The sequence below is a fragment of the Equus asinus genome, chromosome 8 (genome assembly GCF_041296235.1).
Source record: "Equus asinus isolate D_3611 breed Donkey chromosome 8, EquAss-T2T_v2, whole genome shotgun sequence".
Taxonomy (NCBI): Eukaryota; Metazoa; Chordata; class Mammalia; order Perissodactyla; family Equidae; genus Equus; species Equus asinus.
The window spans coordinates 24,951,041-24,968,439 of record NC_091797.1 but is presented as its reverse complement, the minus strand read 5'-3'; the positions used below and the strand labels follow the sequence as shown (position 1 = coordinate 24,968,439).

Sequence of the window (17,399 nt, the reverse complement as noted above, 5' to 3'; positions counted from 1 at the left end):
AGGGCATGGGTTAAAGATGACGAACTAGGCTGAAAGCAGAGCCCGGCTTGAGGTAGGGGCATGCTAGGTCGCTGACTCCCTCAGAGCGAGGGCTGGCTAAACGGGCCCATTCCTTCTGGCATCGCTGATCCTCCTTTATTTCACCTGGTTTTGGCCAACAATTACCCCTCTGCGTGTGTGTCATGAGGCGAACGAGGCTGGGAAGTACTCTTTGGCCTGGTAAAGCTGCCCTCCTCTGTAGCTACAAGTGTTCTCATATCCAGCCTGTCTATTTCAGGTTAGCAAAAACTGAGGGACTACTTGCTCTGGGTGAGGTGGCAGAACGGGGTAAATGAGACGAGCCCTGGCAGCGGAGGGGGCACCAGCCCCTACCATCACTTCCTGTGGTACAATGTCACAAAGGAGTAGGCCAAGATCTGTTAGAGGGCCACTTAGTCAAATTAGTGAATGGTCCAGAATTGGTCTTTTAAGACAGACCAGAGTAGGTCAAAATATCAGAACATCATAGTACTGCAGGTAGTAAGTATTGTTTGTTAAACATTTACTATACACAAACACATGTATTTAGTGGGCCTCAAAGTAAATATATTTCTTATTGTGAGCTACAGCAGAAGGAAGGAAGGGAGGAAGGAAGGAGGGGGTAGGAGCAAATAAATTTTGGAAGTCCCCCAGCAGTGGATACGCCCCACAGCCCTCCACATGGGATTACGAAACGAGCATTCTGTCAGCCTGGCCCCAGACAACTTCTGTCATGAGTCTGGGGTGCTGGCCACGGCACTGCTGTGTACCTCACATGTTGAGAGTGTCCAGCACCCCACGCCCACCCGGGCCACGTCCTGAACTGTGGGAACTGCAGGGAAACAGGAGGGAAAGAGAGCCCTGAAGAGTGAGGAATCCAGGGCTAATCTTAATCCCAAATCCAACAGCAGTTCTGTTTTTAAATCCAATTCCAAGTGGAACCCAGCTTTCAGGATCAGAAAGCTCAACCTTTACCCTGTCTTGCCCCTGAACCCCGTCTGGCAAGCAAGGAAGAAGGGCGGGTGGAGACTTTCGAGAAAGAGGAATTGGGAGGGTTACGAAGAATGCCTGGGTGTGGGGAGATTTCAGATGCCGCTTCAGCAGAGGGACAGGGACAGGAGCCCAGACAGGGCCCAGGAAGCCAACTCACATCGCAGGTTGCACTTCTCGGTGAGGGAGATCCGCAGGTAGCTGTGTCGCCGGCCGAAGCTGTCGGTGAGGAAGGCGGAGAAGGGGGCCACATGCTCCCTCAGGAACTGCCTCCGCCTGGACAGCTCCTGCAGGGCCAGGGACAGGGAGGAAACGTGGGCCTCTGCTCCCAGGCTGAGGGAGAGGAGCAAGGAGAGTCCACCTGGGGACACAGTCCTCCTCCTGTCAAATGCCCCTCCCCCATCTCTGACATCAGTACAGCACTTCCAACCTTTCCATCCATGTAGGCTCCACGTCCAGGGGGAGCTGGGATTCTCCCTCTCATTTACAGACTGGGAAACAGGCCTGGAGGGAAGGACCTGCCCTCAAAACCCCCAACACTCAGCCCCAGGGCTCAGGACCTCTGTAGGGACATAGCTGCCTGCTAGGCAGCAAGGCAGAGGAAAGGGCAGTAACACCCCGCTCCAGCCCCACCTCTTCCCCTGTCACCATCCTACTGTTCTCCCTCCCCCCAAGGGAGCCTGTCCAGGGACAAACATCTCCAATATCTCTTATACAGGCCACTGTGAGTGAACATGCCACTCTGCATCTGGCAACCATGCCAATTGGCAATCATGTCCAGAAAGGAGGAGGGAAGTGATACCGGCCCTGATATCGGTTCCCCCACATTAAACCCAGCGTATGTGGGGTTAAAACCAAAGCACTCTTTCCCTGCTTACTCCCTGGCTCCAGAATCCACTATCCACCATGGAGACAAATGGCCAAGGATAACCACCTGGATTCGTTGTCTCCTCCTCCTCCTCTCTGCAAGTAGTCTCAAGGCCAAACAGGCTGGTGGAAAAGCTCTGACCAGCAAGGCCATATGCTCCCTCTCCCCTACCTAAAACCCCAAATAAAAACCCTTCCTTTAAGCTTTTCAGGGAGTTTGGGATTTCAGCGTTAGCTGCCCTTTCTCCTTGCTCAGCGCTGTGCAAAAATAAAATTCCTACTTTCTTCCACTACACCCAGTGTCAGAGATTGGCTTGCTGCACAACGAGTGAGTGAACTCACTTCAGTTTCCATATCAATTTGGCCATCCAGATGGGACAATGTCCCAAGTGGACGTCTCGCCTGTGGCATACTGGCCTCTGGCTAAAGGCCTCTCTTGGAAGCTGTCCTGCAGCCCCGAGCCCCTTGTCTCAGGGACAGCCCCAAGTGACTGGCTGCTAACCAGACGTCATTGGCCCACAGCACTTTTGCTTTGGTGGTGGAGGAAACTAGGCTCAGGACTTAGGAAGATGTCTCTTGTAAGTAGCTGGCAGTTTTTGGTTTTGTCTTTGTGTTAACCTTTTCCAACAGGACCAGCTGAAAATAATGGGTACGTAGCAGTCCTCTGGGCTCCACGTGTTTTGAAGTCACAACGCCCTGGCCAGATTTTGGTAAGTCCCCCAGTGTGCACCCCAAGGTCCCTTGTCCTCGCCCATTTGGGAAGATCTGCATAGCGGATGTTCATTTGTTGGGCGCCTCCTGAGGGTAGGACACGGACTAAGCTGGGACTGGAAGCACTTTGGGTTTTGGTTTTGGTTTTGGTCTTCGTTTTGGCTTCCATTTGTGCCTGAGGGTTTTGGGGAAAGTGTACTTGTTTGGTATTTGTTGCTGTTTGTCTGTCTTTCCTTTTAAAAGTATTAACATGGGAGGTGCCACATCTATTCCACCTGAGAGTCCCTTGGAACAAACTTTGACTGACTGGTTGACCTACAGTTATAAGCCAATGTCTAAATGGGGATGATTTTCTTTTGTAACACCACGTGGCCACAATATTCTTTAGTCTCGGGAGGAAAAAAGGGCCAAACAACAGATCCTTAAGTTGGGAAACTTTTTAGAGAGCTCTCATGATAAACAGCTGTTTTATTGGTATCTATAAAAAAACTAAATTAAAAGGAAAATACAATAACTAGTCTTAAGAACTTAAACTTGGGGGTCTCAGCTTCTTCTCATGGTCTTACAGATGCTAATGAAAACATTAAGTTAACAAAGAGAAATTAGAAAAGGAATAGTCACGGGACTCATCTCAACAGGATGAAAATCTTTAGCTAGTTATTAGAAAGAAAAATGGGATAAATAGAACAAATATAAAGAAAATAAAACAAAGGTTTTAATAAAACACTGCCTAAGGTTGGATGGGCTAAAGGGACCCCCTTATTAGCCCCCCAACATTAAAGGACATCAGACAAACCTGTTCTATTCACCCCAGTTTGAAAAATTTTAAAAGGTCAGAAAGCAGAAATCACAAAAAAAAAAAACCTGACCAACAATTGTTTGGGGCAACAGTTAGGCTGCTCAGGTTAACAAGACTATAAAAATTAAAGTGTTTAAGCTAATATTATATGAAGAGGTTATGTCAACTTTCCCTGGATGATTTTTTTGGAATAGACGTTATGTCTAACTGGGAATGCTTCCCCTACACAGTATTGTAACACCAACACTTGTTAATAGAATTCTAATATAAGTTATAATTAGGGGTATAAGAGTAGAAAAATTAAGATAAAAGTTTTGTAAAAATTGATATACTTAAATGGGGCAGTTTCAGTTTACCTAAACTGGTGTATTTACACATACAATTGGAAAAAGCCAGCTACAACAACGGGAAGCCTACTTTAATCTTTTGAGCCTTCTAAATAAAATCAGGAATACTTTACTGCCTCTTAAAAAAATAGTAATAATAATTAAACATGCCAGCAGCTGAAGCCAAATCTGCTGCTTCTCTCTCCTCTCTTGCTGAGCTTCACTTCACCTCCTCCAAAATTCCTGATCTAAAATTAAGCAAATAAAAATAAGTAAACTTTTGAGATACCTTAAAATTGCAATGGCCGTTCTGGGAAACCTCTGTTTCAGAAAAGAGAGGATTCAAAATCTCTCATAATAAAATGCAGTCTTTGATTAATATGTCAAAACTTCTCAAAGACAGTTATTTAACATGATATAAATTGATCTTTGGTACATGAGATCCTGTTTAAGTTTGCTGGTTTTAAAATAGACATGTCCTCAGAGTTATCAGCACTGGATATGATGGAGACATACAGCCTGGGTTTACTGGTCAAAGGAGCTCATGCTATCTCTGTTACAAAATTTATCAGCAAAACTAATAACTCAGTATAATAGCTAATTTTGTTTGATGTTTCATGAGATTTTTGTAGATGATCTAAATATAATTGCTAAAGACAGGTAAACTAAATAAATGTAAAAGGATAAAAGTTTTTGGAAAAACTTTTTAAAAATAATTCTATGTATTATGGTGTATGTATTTAAAACAATTTAAAATGACAGTTAACTGCTTTAATGTCAATGAAGTCTTTAAGAATAATTTAAACATAATTGTTAAAACTGGGTAAGAGTTTTTAAGTACAATAATTATGTTTTATAGTCTGCATACTTAAAAAAACAGCTTCCAAAATCTTTTTGGAAACAAACTTTATAGCTTTACTAAGTTAAATAATAACAGTTTATTGGGTATCTAGGTCACTTCCACATAAGATAAAATATTAAAGGTTAACTACTAAGCATAGATTTGTCTGCCTTTGGTTTCTTATGTCAAAGAAACTGAAAAGTGCTTAGGTTTATTGATAAACATGTTTTATGTATTCTGAGGAACTTTCTATGAGAAAACACACATTTCTAAAAGGTCTGTGTACAAAAAAAGTAAAATGTATGTTTTCAGTAAAAAAAGGTATAAAGAATGGAAATATTTTTGTTTCTTGAGTTAAGAAAGATAATTTGTCCTAAAGTACTGGGACAAATTTTGAGTGTAAAAGATAGGTAACCAAAGGTTTCTGAAAGAAAAGCCCTGAAGAGTTTTATGTCTGGTCAAATTGGCTGAGACTGAAATAAATTTATTAAGTAAATAAGTTTCAATATCAAGAGTAAACTGATGCAAAAGTAAAATCTAGCCGCCTCTCTCTTAAAAAGATACTCTTCTTAAACTTTTAGTCTGTTCTTAATAAAGAGGTTAAAAAATTATTTTCTTTGCCTTTAAATATTTTTCACGAGCTCCCCGACACACAAATATTCAAGTCCTGAATAAAAGCTTTATTTTGACCTGGAAGTTTCCCTGGGGATTTTCAGAGGGCCACTGAGACTTCTCAGAGAGATTTGCTCTCTTCTTCTAAGAAAAAAATATTAAACTAATTAGGCTTATTTGGTATGCTAAATATGAGAAGCATTGTCAAATAAGTAATAATCAACTTTCTCAGGGCTGGCCCGGTGGTGCAGCCGTTAAGTGCACACGTTCCACTTCAGTGGCCCAGGGTTTGCCTGTTCGGATCCCGGGTGCGGACAAGGCACTGTTTGGGACGCCATGCTGTGGCAGGCATCCCACATATAAAGTGGAGGAAGATAGGCACGGATGTTAGCTCAGGGCCAGTCTTCCTCAGCAAAAAGAGGAGGATTGGCAGCATATGTTAGCTCAGGGCTAATCTTGCTCAAAAAAAAGACCATCAAACTTTCTTAAATGGTATTATGTTAATGAGTGTTATTGATATAAGTATTTAAAAAATTATCTAAAATTCTAATCTGTTCTGATTGTCAGCCATGAGTCTGGTTATTATCTCAAAGTATTATATGTCACAAGAACAGTCAAGTGTGTTTGTCAATTACCATTTTTGAATGTTTTGTTATTTACAAATAGTTGTTTTACTCTGATGTTTTTGCAAATATGTTTCAGCTTCAGAGAAATTCATGGAAAGGACTCTGTTCCCTACTCTAGAGTACAGGTTTCTGATAAACTTTCAGATTATAAAACTGAGCTGGATAAAAAATTTTAGAACTCTAACAGAAAAACTAATGACTTCATAAAACTGCTGACAGAAAATTAAGATCAAGAACTAATTACACAGGACTGAATAAACTGATAAGGATGATTATAATTTTTAAAAGGCAGCTCTCAATGAAGGCTGTATTCTTTTTTTTAAGATTTTATTTTTCCTTTTTCTCCCCAAAGCCCCGGGGTACACAGTTGTGCATTTTTGACATGGATCCTTCTAGTTGTGGCATGGGGAATGCTGCCTCAGCGTGGCTTGATGAGCGGTGCCACGTCCATGCCCAGGATTCGAACCGGCGAAACCCTGGGCCGCCAAAGCAGAGCACACAAACTTAACCACTGGGCCATGGGGCTGGCCCCTAATTATAATTTTTTATGGATTTTTACTTAAGATATTGCTGACTTTTGATGTTTTGTTTCTTTCCAGATTTAAGAAAACCTTTTTCTTTATTCTCTCAAGGAACTATGATTTACAGCAATTTGTAAACAAAATTGAAGCATTTTTTTTCCTGCCTATCTAAGCCCTCCAAAATCTAAAAACTCCTGATGAGTATTCTTATTCTCATGGTAATGTGGTTATTTGCATAAGTCCCATAAGAATCTTTTCTTCTTATAACAGGACACAATGGGCAACACTGGTTATAACACCAAGGCTTTGACTGGAACATCATATTTGAGAAAAACATACAGGCTCAGATATGATCAGACAGCTTTTGAGGAACGAAGGTTGACTTCCTGGAATAAAGCGACTTGAAAATATGGGCCTGGTACCTTCCTTATGGTTCCCAGTAACCTGGTAAGGTTGAGTAAAGAATGTCACTCCCTTTGGCAGGTGTAAGGAAGCTCAATATTTTGGGGAAGCTCACAAAGAGAGGAAGTCACTCAAATCTGCAGGTACTGTAGGCAGAATCTGATGACAAGTCCTTAGCTTGGCTTTCTTGACCTTGAGAGGCCTCTGAAGTTCAACCTGAGATTCCCCATAGAGAGTTCCAGCAAAGAAGATTTAAAAGAGCCTATATAATCGATTACTACTCTTGCTGTACTTACGTAAATAATTATGCCAAATTTATTAAAATGACTTATTTTGTAAACTAGTTAGTCTTAATTTGGCTACGTTTAATAAAATTGAAGGTAATTTAGAGAAAGAAAAAATATGTTTCAATAAAAACTATAGTACACATTCATGGACATTGGATTCTAGTTCTGTTAATTGTCTGAAGTTTTGTTTTATATCTGTTAACTGGACTGGATCCTGAATTCTTCTACTCTCCTGAAAGTTTTCTGGCTAGAAACCTCCAAACTAACATTTGCAGTTCTTTTCCATCATTTACATTCACAATCATTGAAAACTAAATCTGCCTTTTTTTTCCCTGAATCCTTGCAAAGTGAAGCTGGAGGACTTAATATAAACTTAAGAAAGGTTCATGTCTGCTGCTGTGTAAGCCTCTCAAGAAGCTACCTGAGTGCCCAATGGCACCATCAGAGACATTTCAAACTACAAAAGATGCTTCTACCTTGACTTCTAGGAATCTTGATTGGCTGCTCCCTGGGCTTAGGAACTGGTTTATAATTTGCTCCAAATGTTAACCTTGTTTTTCTCTTCGTTTCTCTAGAAAAGCTTCTTATTAAATACCTGGTTACTCACAATACAGGCCTAACTTTGGGAGCTTCATGCATCACTCCCTTATTAAAAAACCAATTCAATGAGATGAAACAACCTACGCCCCAATTCAGCAGGAAGTAGCTAGATCAGTCACCACCCCAAATCCCTCAAGCTTGAGGGATGAACATAGGATAGGAGGGAATTGATACTATCCCTGATATCAGTTTCCCTACATTAAACCCAGCATATGTTGGGTTAAAACCAAAGCACTCTTTCCCTGCTTACTCCCTGGCTTCCTGGCTCCAGAATCCACTATCCTCCATGGAGACAAATGGCCAAGGACATCCATCTGCATTTGTTATCTCCGCCTCCTCCTCTCTGCAAGAAGTCTCAAGGACAAACACAAGCTGGTAGAAAAGCTCTGACCAGCAAGGCCATATGCTCCCCCTCCGCTACCTAAAACCCCAAGTAAAAACACTTACTTTTAGCCTTTCAGGGAGTTTGGGATTTCAGCATTAGCTGCCCTTTCTGCTTGCTCAGTGCTGTGCAACAATAATTAAGTGCTACTTTCTTCCACTACGTCCAGTGTCAGAGATTGGCTTGCTGCACAACAGGTGAGCGAACTCACTTCAGGTTGGATATCAGAGGCAGCAGGTAACTGAGACGGATGGGGGCCTGGGCCACCGCAGCTGCACTGGCTGGGGCATGGTGAGTCACTTCTCCAACCCAGGCCTCCCATTCCTTACCTTTGCAATGGGAGATAGAACAAGCTCAAAGCAAAATTACTAACTGTGGGGCCTTGGTGTCAACAAGCTGCCTCCCGCATAACTACTTCTCTGTTGGCTGGGCTCCTTGGAGCCTCCCCACTGCCTGGGAGGGTCCAACAGGCCAAGCCATCAGGAACAGCTGAGGGCTACAACTGGCTGGGGAGGTATATCCATGGGGAGGTCCCACCTCATGCAGAAGGCCTGTGGGCAAGGACAGCACAACTAGGGAGACCTGCAGAAGGAATGAGACCACCAGCCCCAGGAAGGCAGAATGGAGGGGCCAGGAGGACCACCCCACTAATCCCATGCAGAGATTACTCCAGTCTTCATCCTTCACCCTACCCATTGCCAGAAGGAAGCATTATGCACCCACTGTCTGGGGCCAAAGGCAGAGGAGATTGCTGGAGGCTCCCTGCAAGGCCCCCACTCATCCTGGGGAGAGACAGGAGGCAGCCAGCCCCACCCTTTCCAAGTCTGACCTCTCTCCCCCTTGAAAGCACAACCCTGGATCATGACAGATGCTGACGGGATGATTGCTCCATAGAAGTAACACTTGCAAAGCATCTTAAAGTTTCCAAAGAATGTTCTCTGTTTAATTCCCACACCTAACCCGTAAGGGCTTATTATAACTAAGGCTCGGATGGGATCCAAGAACACCCTTGGCAGAACCAGGATTCAAATTCAGGTCTTCTGATTCTAAATTCTAAATTCTTTCCTCTATTTGCACAGGGTGAGCCCAACAAGGTACACAGGATAGCACAGAGGGTGAGGAGAAGTCATTTCTCTAGAATCTTTAGAACAAAGAAATCACGATCATGGGGGCTGGCCCGGTGGCATAGTGGTTAAGTTCGCATGCTCAGCTTCAGAGGCCTGGGATTCACGGGTTCAGTCCTACACACTGCTCATCAGGCCATGCTGTGGCAGGCATCCCACATACAAAATAGAGGAAGATTGGCACAGATGTTAGCTTAGCAACAATCTTCCTCAAGCAAAAAGAGGAAGATTGGCAAGAGATGTTAGCTCAGGACCGATCTTCCTCACAAAAAAAAAAAGAGAAAAAAAATCATGTCTACAGACAGGGCTCTGGATTTGAGGAAAGAACTCCAGGTTTCTGGCCCAGGTGTGACCTGACATACTGGGAAAGTTGCCTAACTCCTCCAGCACAGTTATGGACAAGGTTCTTGTGCTGTGGGTAAGGGATGGGGGCAGTCAAGAAGCTGGTAGGTAAACATCCAGGATTATCATCATCTTGTAACCTAAAAAAGCAGAAGGCCTCAAGCCCTCCTGAGGTCCAGGGTAACTGTCCACCTGCACCCAGGAGGAAGAAACATTTGCTTCAGTGAGCTCCTCAGCCCTAGCAGTGCCTTAGAGCCATTTGAGAAGCTTAAGACAAAAATTCCATTGGAGACCAACCAAATTCAGTTGTCTGGGCACATTTTTAATCTCTCCAGGTGATTCTAATGTACAGCCAGCATCAAGGGCCACTGAAGGACTCAGGAGACAGAAGGGATATGACTGCACATGCAGGCTGCTTCTATGATTCTCCTGGATCCATAAAAGTGACCTCACTGCCGACCTCAAGATCAGTTTCCCACGTCCTCCGAGAAACCCTGCTCACAGTCCCAGGAGAAGTAAGCAGCAGTCACTTCTCTAGACTGATTATGGCAGACTATAATCATAACAGTCACTTCCTCCCTCCCTGCTCGCCTACTGCCTTTCCACTGGTACTTTGGGGGTGGGGCAGGGGACACTCCAGAGTCAAGAGGCCCATCGACCACCAGAGTCCAGGAGATCCGATACCCGGGAATCCGGATTTACAGCAGAGTTGCTCTTCTCCATCAACAGCTATTCACAATTCGGTAATTTGTTAGTCACCCTAGATCCCACCTCCCCACTTGCCAAGATGCCCCCCTCACCCTAATCATAACATACTTGGGGAGATGGGAGAGAAAGGAGCCAAAATAAATCTAGGAATTGGGAGCAACTGAGAGGAGCAAGGAGTATGACTCAGCAGAAACCGGAGAGCAGGCAGTGGAATGGGGCAATCCAGAGTGGAATGAGGCAGGGGGCGGGGAGAGGCGGGCCAGATTATACTTTTAAAACACGGCGTGATCTTATCCAGCTTCATCTAGACTCTGTACTGCCCACCAGCACCTGACGCAGCCTCCTGCACCCACACACACTCCCACTCTCTCACCCTGGCAGGCCTGCAGACTCCTCAACTTGATATTAACAAGCCTCAGCCCTACCTCTTCTCTCCTCTGACACTGCATGTCCTGCTTTCTTTCATCAATTTTTTCCTCTTCCCTTTAAACCCCTTGAAGGAAACAAATACAGCACATGCCAAAGGAGCCCGGCACCCAGAGGGAATTACCAGGCAGGGTAGACAGCGATGCCCTTCATCCCGGGATGGGACATGTCAGAAATGGTAGGACACCTTAGCTGCTCACATTCCCAGGGCCCGGGCCTGGGCCAGGCTGTTCCCCCTCTGTGGGAAGCCCTCCTGCCTGACTCAGTACCCGAGTCTGCACAGGATGTCCTAGCAAGTGTAGAACCACCATGTCAGTAAACAAATAGGTTGGTCCCTAGTCCAAAGGGAAAAGCAGTGTGTGCCAAGCCCAGTTATTCTGGGGTCATCGTTCATCTCCAGGCTGGTCTCTACTGTCAAAATGGCTTAGCCTGCTACATGGGTTCTCAACTCCGGCTGCACATTTCAATCATCCGGAGAGCTTCTAAGAGGCACTGATGCCAGAGCCCCACCCTGAAGATTCTGACTCAACTGCTCTGGGATGGGGCCCTGCCCTTGTTTTTGGCTTTTTCTAAGTGCCTCAGCTCTTTACTCGCAGCCCAGGCTGAGAACCACTGACCCAGCCATACCAGGATCAGGAGCTATGTTAATCCAGGGAGACTTGTTGAGGTTCTGAGCACCGGCTTTGGGAGTAGGTAAACTTGAATTACAAGCCTGGCTGTGTTACTAACTAGCTGTAGGGTTAGTTGCTTAAATTCTTTAAACCTTAGTTTCCTCATCCATAAAATGTGGATAATAATCCCACCTAAATCAACTGGAGGAGTTCCTGGTGCCTAGGAGATATTCAATAGTGACCGCTGCCGTTTGAATATATTTCCTACTTCCATCTATCCATTCATTACACAAATCTTCATGGAGGAGCACCAGCTGTGTGTGCTGGGACTAGTTTTCCCACTCTTGTCAGCTTCCCCACTTCTGCAAGGCCTTCCAACCCTACGTAATGGCAGATGGCCCAAGGCTGGGGTTTCAGACCTGCTGTCACATTATCCAAAGCAGGACAAATGGGGTCTGGGCTCCCCCAGGACCACAGATACTAATGCTAGTAACCAGGCACGAGGCAACCTACCATATCCAACTGGTTACATCTTATCTACCTACCCCACGCACATTGGGGTGGAGGGGGGTGGTACAAAGGAGATAGTTAAGGGAAGGATGCTGCCCTCAAAGAACCTTCTTGAGTTAGTCTCTAAGCCTGGGCATTTGATTTGAATGCTAAGGGCCAGCCCCCAAATAACTCTAGAGTGTAGACAGAGTGGCAGGATTATTTAGGAGAAAAAGAGCACATTTCAAAGTCAAGTATCAGTGGTCCTGGTTTACCTGCTATTTGGGAAGCTGTACACCAGGGTGCCTCAAAATTAATCTCTATCAAGTGAGAGGACCTAGCGAAGCTCCAGCCCAGGTCTAGTTGTCCCCTCTCCCTCCACGCCCACCTTAAGGGTGAGGTCTCCACACCTCTGGCTCCTGGCCCAGACAGCCACGTCACTGAAGCAGATTTTGAGGCGCTGGCAGGACTGGAGTCAAGCTAACCTCCTGAAAGGTCTTCATTCCCTCCGTGTGTCACTGCCCCAGGCTGGGCCCTGCTGTCCCCTCCCACCACCTCCTACCCCCAGGTTCCTTCCTGCATGACCCTCCCTCCAACATTTGTTCTTTCTAGGCCCCCTGAACAGCTGGGTGCCTTTGCCTTACAGAGTCACCCTGTCCCCTGCCTCTCCCCAAGGCAGCACGCCCAGGACCTGAGGCCAACCCCCCTGTTGCCCGGACAAAGCATGGAGCCCGAGAGGAAGAAGGAAGGCTGTGCTTCTGGACTGGAGTAAGCCCTGCAGAGAAGACTGCCCAGGCCGCCCCCAGCCCCAAGGCAGGTGGCTGGGTCTCCCCTATCCACCTCCCCACTTAGCCACACACCACTGCCTCCCCTTTCCACCTCTAGAAGCTGCTCGACCTGTCCTTCAGGGAAGCCCAAGGCCTCCTTTTCCGCGGTCCTCACAGCCAGCTCCCATTCCACACTTCACGTCTCTCTCACACCCACACCCTAATACACAGATAACACCCAGTGGCTTTTCCCTGTCTCTCCAAGCACCTCCCATCCCAAAACAGACGCCCAGGGCCCTGTGGGGTGTGTGGGGATAGGTACCCTGCAGGAAGGGAAGGGGGGACAGAGGTTCCACATGCCCCCACCCCTGCTCCTGCCAACTGCAAGCTCCGTGGAAGGCTGAACGTACATATGTCCACACTTGTTTCACCTCTGAGATTCTCTTAAAGACATGCTGTGCCCTCCTCCACAGCGTAAAGAAGGGCTGGTCCACCCTCTGGTTTCGATGACATGAAGAGAGGGGAAGCAACAGCCCCAGGAGCCAGGTGAAACCGGAGGCAGAGCAAGGGTGGAAACTTGGGGCTCCCAGGCCAGCGCTCTACCATTCCACATGCCCCCTCACTAGCTGGGGTTCAACAGTCAAAAATATCTGCTGACTCCATTGCCTGCAGAGCACCATGTTAAGGACCGTGGGAGAAATACCTAGAAGGTGGGGAGCACCCAACACTCAAGGAGCAACCTGTCTGCTGAGGATAACCCTAGTGGGGAACATCCAGGATGGGAGGTCTGTGACCAGAGAGATGACAGAATGACTAACCTGAGCGTCCAGGTGAGAAGGGACTAATGGGACACAGCATGTGCCAATGGTGGCAAGGATAATGCAAATTACAACAAACGTATACACAACACAGCACTTACGTGTGCCAGGCTTTGTTCTAAGCACACACATTAACATACGTTAACTCTTGATCCCTGTAACCCCCCTATGAAGTAGACACTATTATTCCCATTTCACAGATGAGAAGACTGCGGCACGGAGAGGTGAAGGGACTTGAAGTTCACACAGCGAAGAAGTGGCAGGGTGCATTCAAATTCAGGCCTTCTGCTGCAGAGTCCATGTTCTCAGCTGCTAATTGTCCCTCCCCGCACCGCAGAAAGGAGAGAGAGCGGTGGCCCCTCCCCTTGATCTCCCCACAGGGAAGCAGCAGGAGGGAAGGTGCTAGAGTTTCTGCTCCCTTTCTTTACAGCTCTGGGACTCCAGGGAGGTTAACTACGACGAGCCGCCCCCCACCCCCACCCCCCCCCACCCCTCGCCCGCCCTGAAATACAGACTCCTCTGACTGCACACGGTTTCCTGTCAGGACTAAAGCACTTAGCACAGGTCCACACTTGAAAGGTACAAAATAAACTAGGGCGGGAGGGAGAAGAAACTTCCCTCTTCCTGAAGGCTTTCAAGATCTCAGCAGTCTTTGCTTTCCTATTCTTCCCTCTACGAAGTTCAGAGTTCAAGGATACTGGAAAACTACTCCACTTTCTAGCAGTGGGGTCTGCTTAGCTGAGGATCCCAGAGGGGGTCAGATTTGGGACAAGCAAGTTAGGCTGAGGCCCACCCCCTCGTTGAGCAACGGTGAGGTACGTGGGGGAGGGAGCATGATCTGATGAATCCCAGGACATGAAGCCTGTGGTAAGAGATGGGAAAAGAATGAGCAGATTGGTCTAGAAAAGAGGTTTTGGAGGCTTGCCCAGTGGTGGCCTAGTGCACTCAGCTTTGGTGGACGGGGGTTTGCAGGTTTGGATCCCGGGCGCAGACCTAGAACCACTTGTCAAGCCATGCTGTGGTAGTATCCCACATAAAACAGAGGAAGATGGGCACAGATGTTAGCTCAGCAACAATCTTCCTCAAGCAAAAAGAGGAAGATTGGCAACAGATGTTATCTCAGGGCCAATCTTCCTCACAAAAAAAAAAGAAAGAAAAAGAAAAAAAAGAGGTTTCGCCAAATTAAGAGAGATGCTTCTCCCAAAATTATTCCCTGACTACATGGGCAAAAGAACTTAAAACTTGTTATGATAGGAATCACTCTGAGGGGTGTTGTCAAGGACTGAGGGGCTACCCCAACCCTAAAGAGATAGTGGAATCCCTAACCTGGAAAAGTCCAGGTCCTGCTCTGTTCTGCTCTAAAATGAGGCTAAACGCTCCTAAGGGAAATAAAGAGGAAACACAAAATCAACGGACAAGTCACAGAGCCCTGTGACTACAGAAGTGACAACTATTGGTGGCACTAAGGTGACATTTTTAGGCGGGTGTCACTGTATGAAGCAGGGCGTCACAAGAACACCTGATCACACACAGACAACCTCCCCTCGGGGGATGGGGGAGCAAAATGTTTAAGGAAGAGGCTGGGTGGGAGGCAGGGCTGGGAGGGGTACTAGTATTTTATTGGACCCCAAAGTCCTACCCACCTGCTCCCCCATCTCTGGTGGTCACTCAGACTTGGAAAGGGGTGTCACGGCTGGGCGGGCAGGAAGGTTTTTAAGTGAGACCCCAAGGAGCGCTCCCCCCCACCCCCGCGTTGGGGTATCTGGTGAGACAGGGCAGTCTGTCTAGAGCACATCATTCCACTCCTCTAGCCACCCCCAATTAAGCACCCAGAGCTCCGTCCCAGAGGCACCGGATGGGCCCGGGCGCTTCCGGAATAAGGGGCAGTTTACAAGGCCACCCCCTCCTGGGGAAGGTGGGGACGCGGGCAGGCTCACCTCTGTGGCTGGCTGGGAGGGCTCTCCGGGGCGAGGCAGTGTCACCGGAGCCCCCGAGCTGCAGCTCCGGACACTGGACCTCAGGACTCTCCGCAGCATCCGGGACACGGGCCGGGCCGCCACCGCCGCCATGAAGCCTGCCTGCCCGGCGAGACTCCACGGGGTAGCCGGCTTGAAACGCGCTAGCCGGGACTCGCTGCGCTGGGTCACCGCGGCAGGGGCGGGGCCGGGGCGGGACCCACGCAGCCAATCGGCGAGGGCGCCGCGCGGCCTTCTGGGGGCTGTAGTCCACGCTCTCCGCTCCTTTCCTGGACCGGTAACCGTAGGGCTTGGAAAGCAGAAACCAAAACTCGCCAGGAGAGCCCAGGTCTTTTCTTCCAGACTTGTCTGGCTGCTCTGATGCCAGACTCAGGTCGTGGTGTGACTGGCACCAAGTACTGTAGGCAGGTGAATGGCACATTGCCTTGGGTGCAAAATTTAAGGGGGTGCCAAAAAAGTAGGTTATCCAGATAAATAATATTTTAAAGCAGTATTTTTAAAAGAATCAATGCAAAAAATATCCCATGATGAACAAAATGTCAACATTTTACATAAAAACAAGATCCGACTCTGCGTGTTTAGGACTCATTTCATGTCGTTCATGGTAGTCTAGGCCCTGCTTGTAGGATGGTCAGCTCCCTCTTTCAAGATACCATTCTCCAACTGTGCCCCAAAAGGACATTAACAATCTTGGCCTCTCTGTTTAAAAAAGGAGTATATGAGAAGAAGTCATAGAATGAGTGGATATCATTTCTGGAATGCTTCCTACACACCAAGTACCATGCTAGGTGTCATTTAATACGATAATGTTGAAATTAATAAAATGTTAGTTTTGCAACTGAGGAAACTGAAGCTTAGAAAGGTTAGGTAATTTTCCCAAAGACACACAGTTGATAGGTGGCAAAACTGGGGTTTAAACTCAGGACAATCTGATTCCTAAAGTCAAGGTTAAGTACATATCAGGAATGGGGGAGTGGGGTCTGTTCCTCTCTCAAAAACAAAAAGCTCTAGCCTTCAAAGATTGTAGATGCTAATGCACACCCAGTAATGAACCTATGTACTAAGAATCATTATGCTCAAACCGGCCTATCTGTTGTATCCAAAACTATTGCCATGGGATTGCAAGAATGAAACATTGACCGGAAAATACTAGCTGCCAAGCGTCTGTTAGGAAACAGGGATACAGGTCCTCGTCTTGAAGAATTGACAGACTAAAGGAGAGGAAATGATCACTGACATAGCTGATTTGTACAAATGCAGCAAGACTGTCAGAAAAGCTGGGATGATTTCAGCCTTAGACGCAAGGTGAGTTTCCTATCATGTTATTCAAAGTTCAGACAATACACTGCAGGGGGTGAGGGTGTGTCTGGGTATGCCTGAAACTGGTGAGACAGGCCTGATGGACATCTATTTGCAAAGGGCCTGAGGACCTTCTGAGGACTGTTCAAGCTTTGTCCACTGCTAAATTTGTTGTCTAGATTTGTCAGGGGAACAGGGTATGGGGATGAAGAGAACAAAAAGCATTTTTTTTTTGCAGGCATGAGGCCTGAAGAGCTTCTAGGAGAGGACTCAAACTCAAGGAAGCAGTCATTGGACGTAAAGAGCTTGATCCAGTAGCAAGTCCTTAGAATGTGGAGGAAGCAGAGATTCTGAGTCTGTGTGTTGGTTCTTAGGCATCTCCGTCCCCAGCTATATTAGTTTCTTATGACTGCTGTAACAAATTGCTACAAACTTGGTGGCTTAAAACAAAATTCGTTCTCCTACAGTTCTAGAGGCCCAAGTCTGAAATGAGTTGTAAGGAGCTAAAATCAAGATGTTGACAGGCATGTTCTCTCCAGAGGCTCTAGCAGAGAATCTGTTTCCTTTGCATTTTCCAGCATCCACAGCTGCATTCCTTGCCATCAGTGTAGCATCTTCTGTGACTCTCCTTCCATCCCATGGCCTGCTTCTCTTCTGTCTTAAATCTCCCTCTGCCTCCTTCTAACAAAACTTGTCATTGCATTTAGGGACCATTTGGATGATCCAGATGAGTGTTTCAATGTGGATCCTTCTTGTGGAGTGAGGGACAGAAGACAGATGGAGAGAGGAGGGTGGTAGGATAGGGAGAGAAGTATCTACCAGTTGGCCAGAAACCGGATCACTAGAGGGAATTAACT

The 17,399-nt window shown here is 46.7% G+C and overlaps 1 protein-coding gene across 3 annotated transcripts in view; it reads right to left on the bottom strand.

Annotated features, from left to right (window-relative positions):
* Positions 1–15,446, bottom strand: part of MOCS1 (molybdenum cofactor synthesis 1) — a 38,508-nt gene extending 23,062 nt beyond the window's left edge. For 2 of the 3 annotated variants that reach the window (XM_014830918.3, XM_044776627.2), the window contains exons 1-2: positions 15,205–15,426; positions 1,169–1,295 (exon numbers count right to left, since the gene is read on the bottom strand). In XM_014830918.3, the coding sequence (XP_014686404.3) occupies positions 1,169–1,295; positions 15,205–15,336 (259 nt within the window). In that variant the 5' untranslated portion in view covers positions 15,337–15,426. Of the gene's footprint in view, positions 1–1,168; positions 1,296–15,204 lie in introns of all 3 variants that reach the window. The other variant, XM_044776628.2, reaches the window with a different exon arrangement.
* Positions 15,447–17,399: the final 1,953 nt, after the last annotated feature.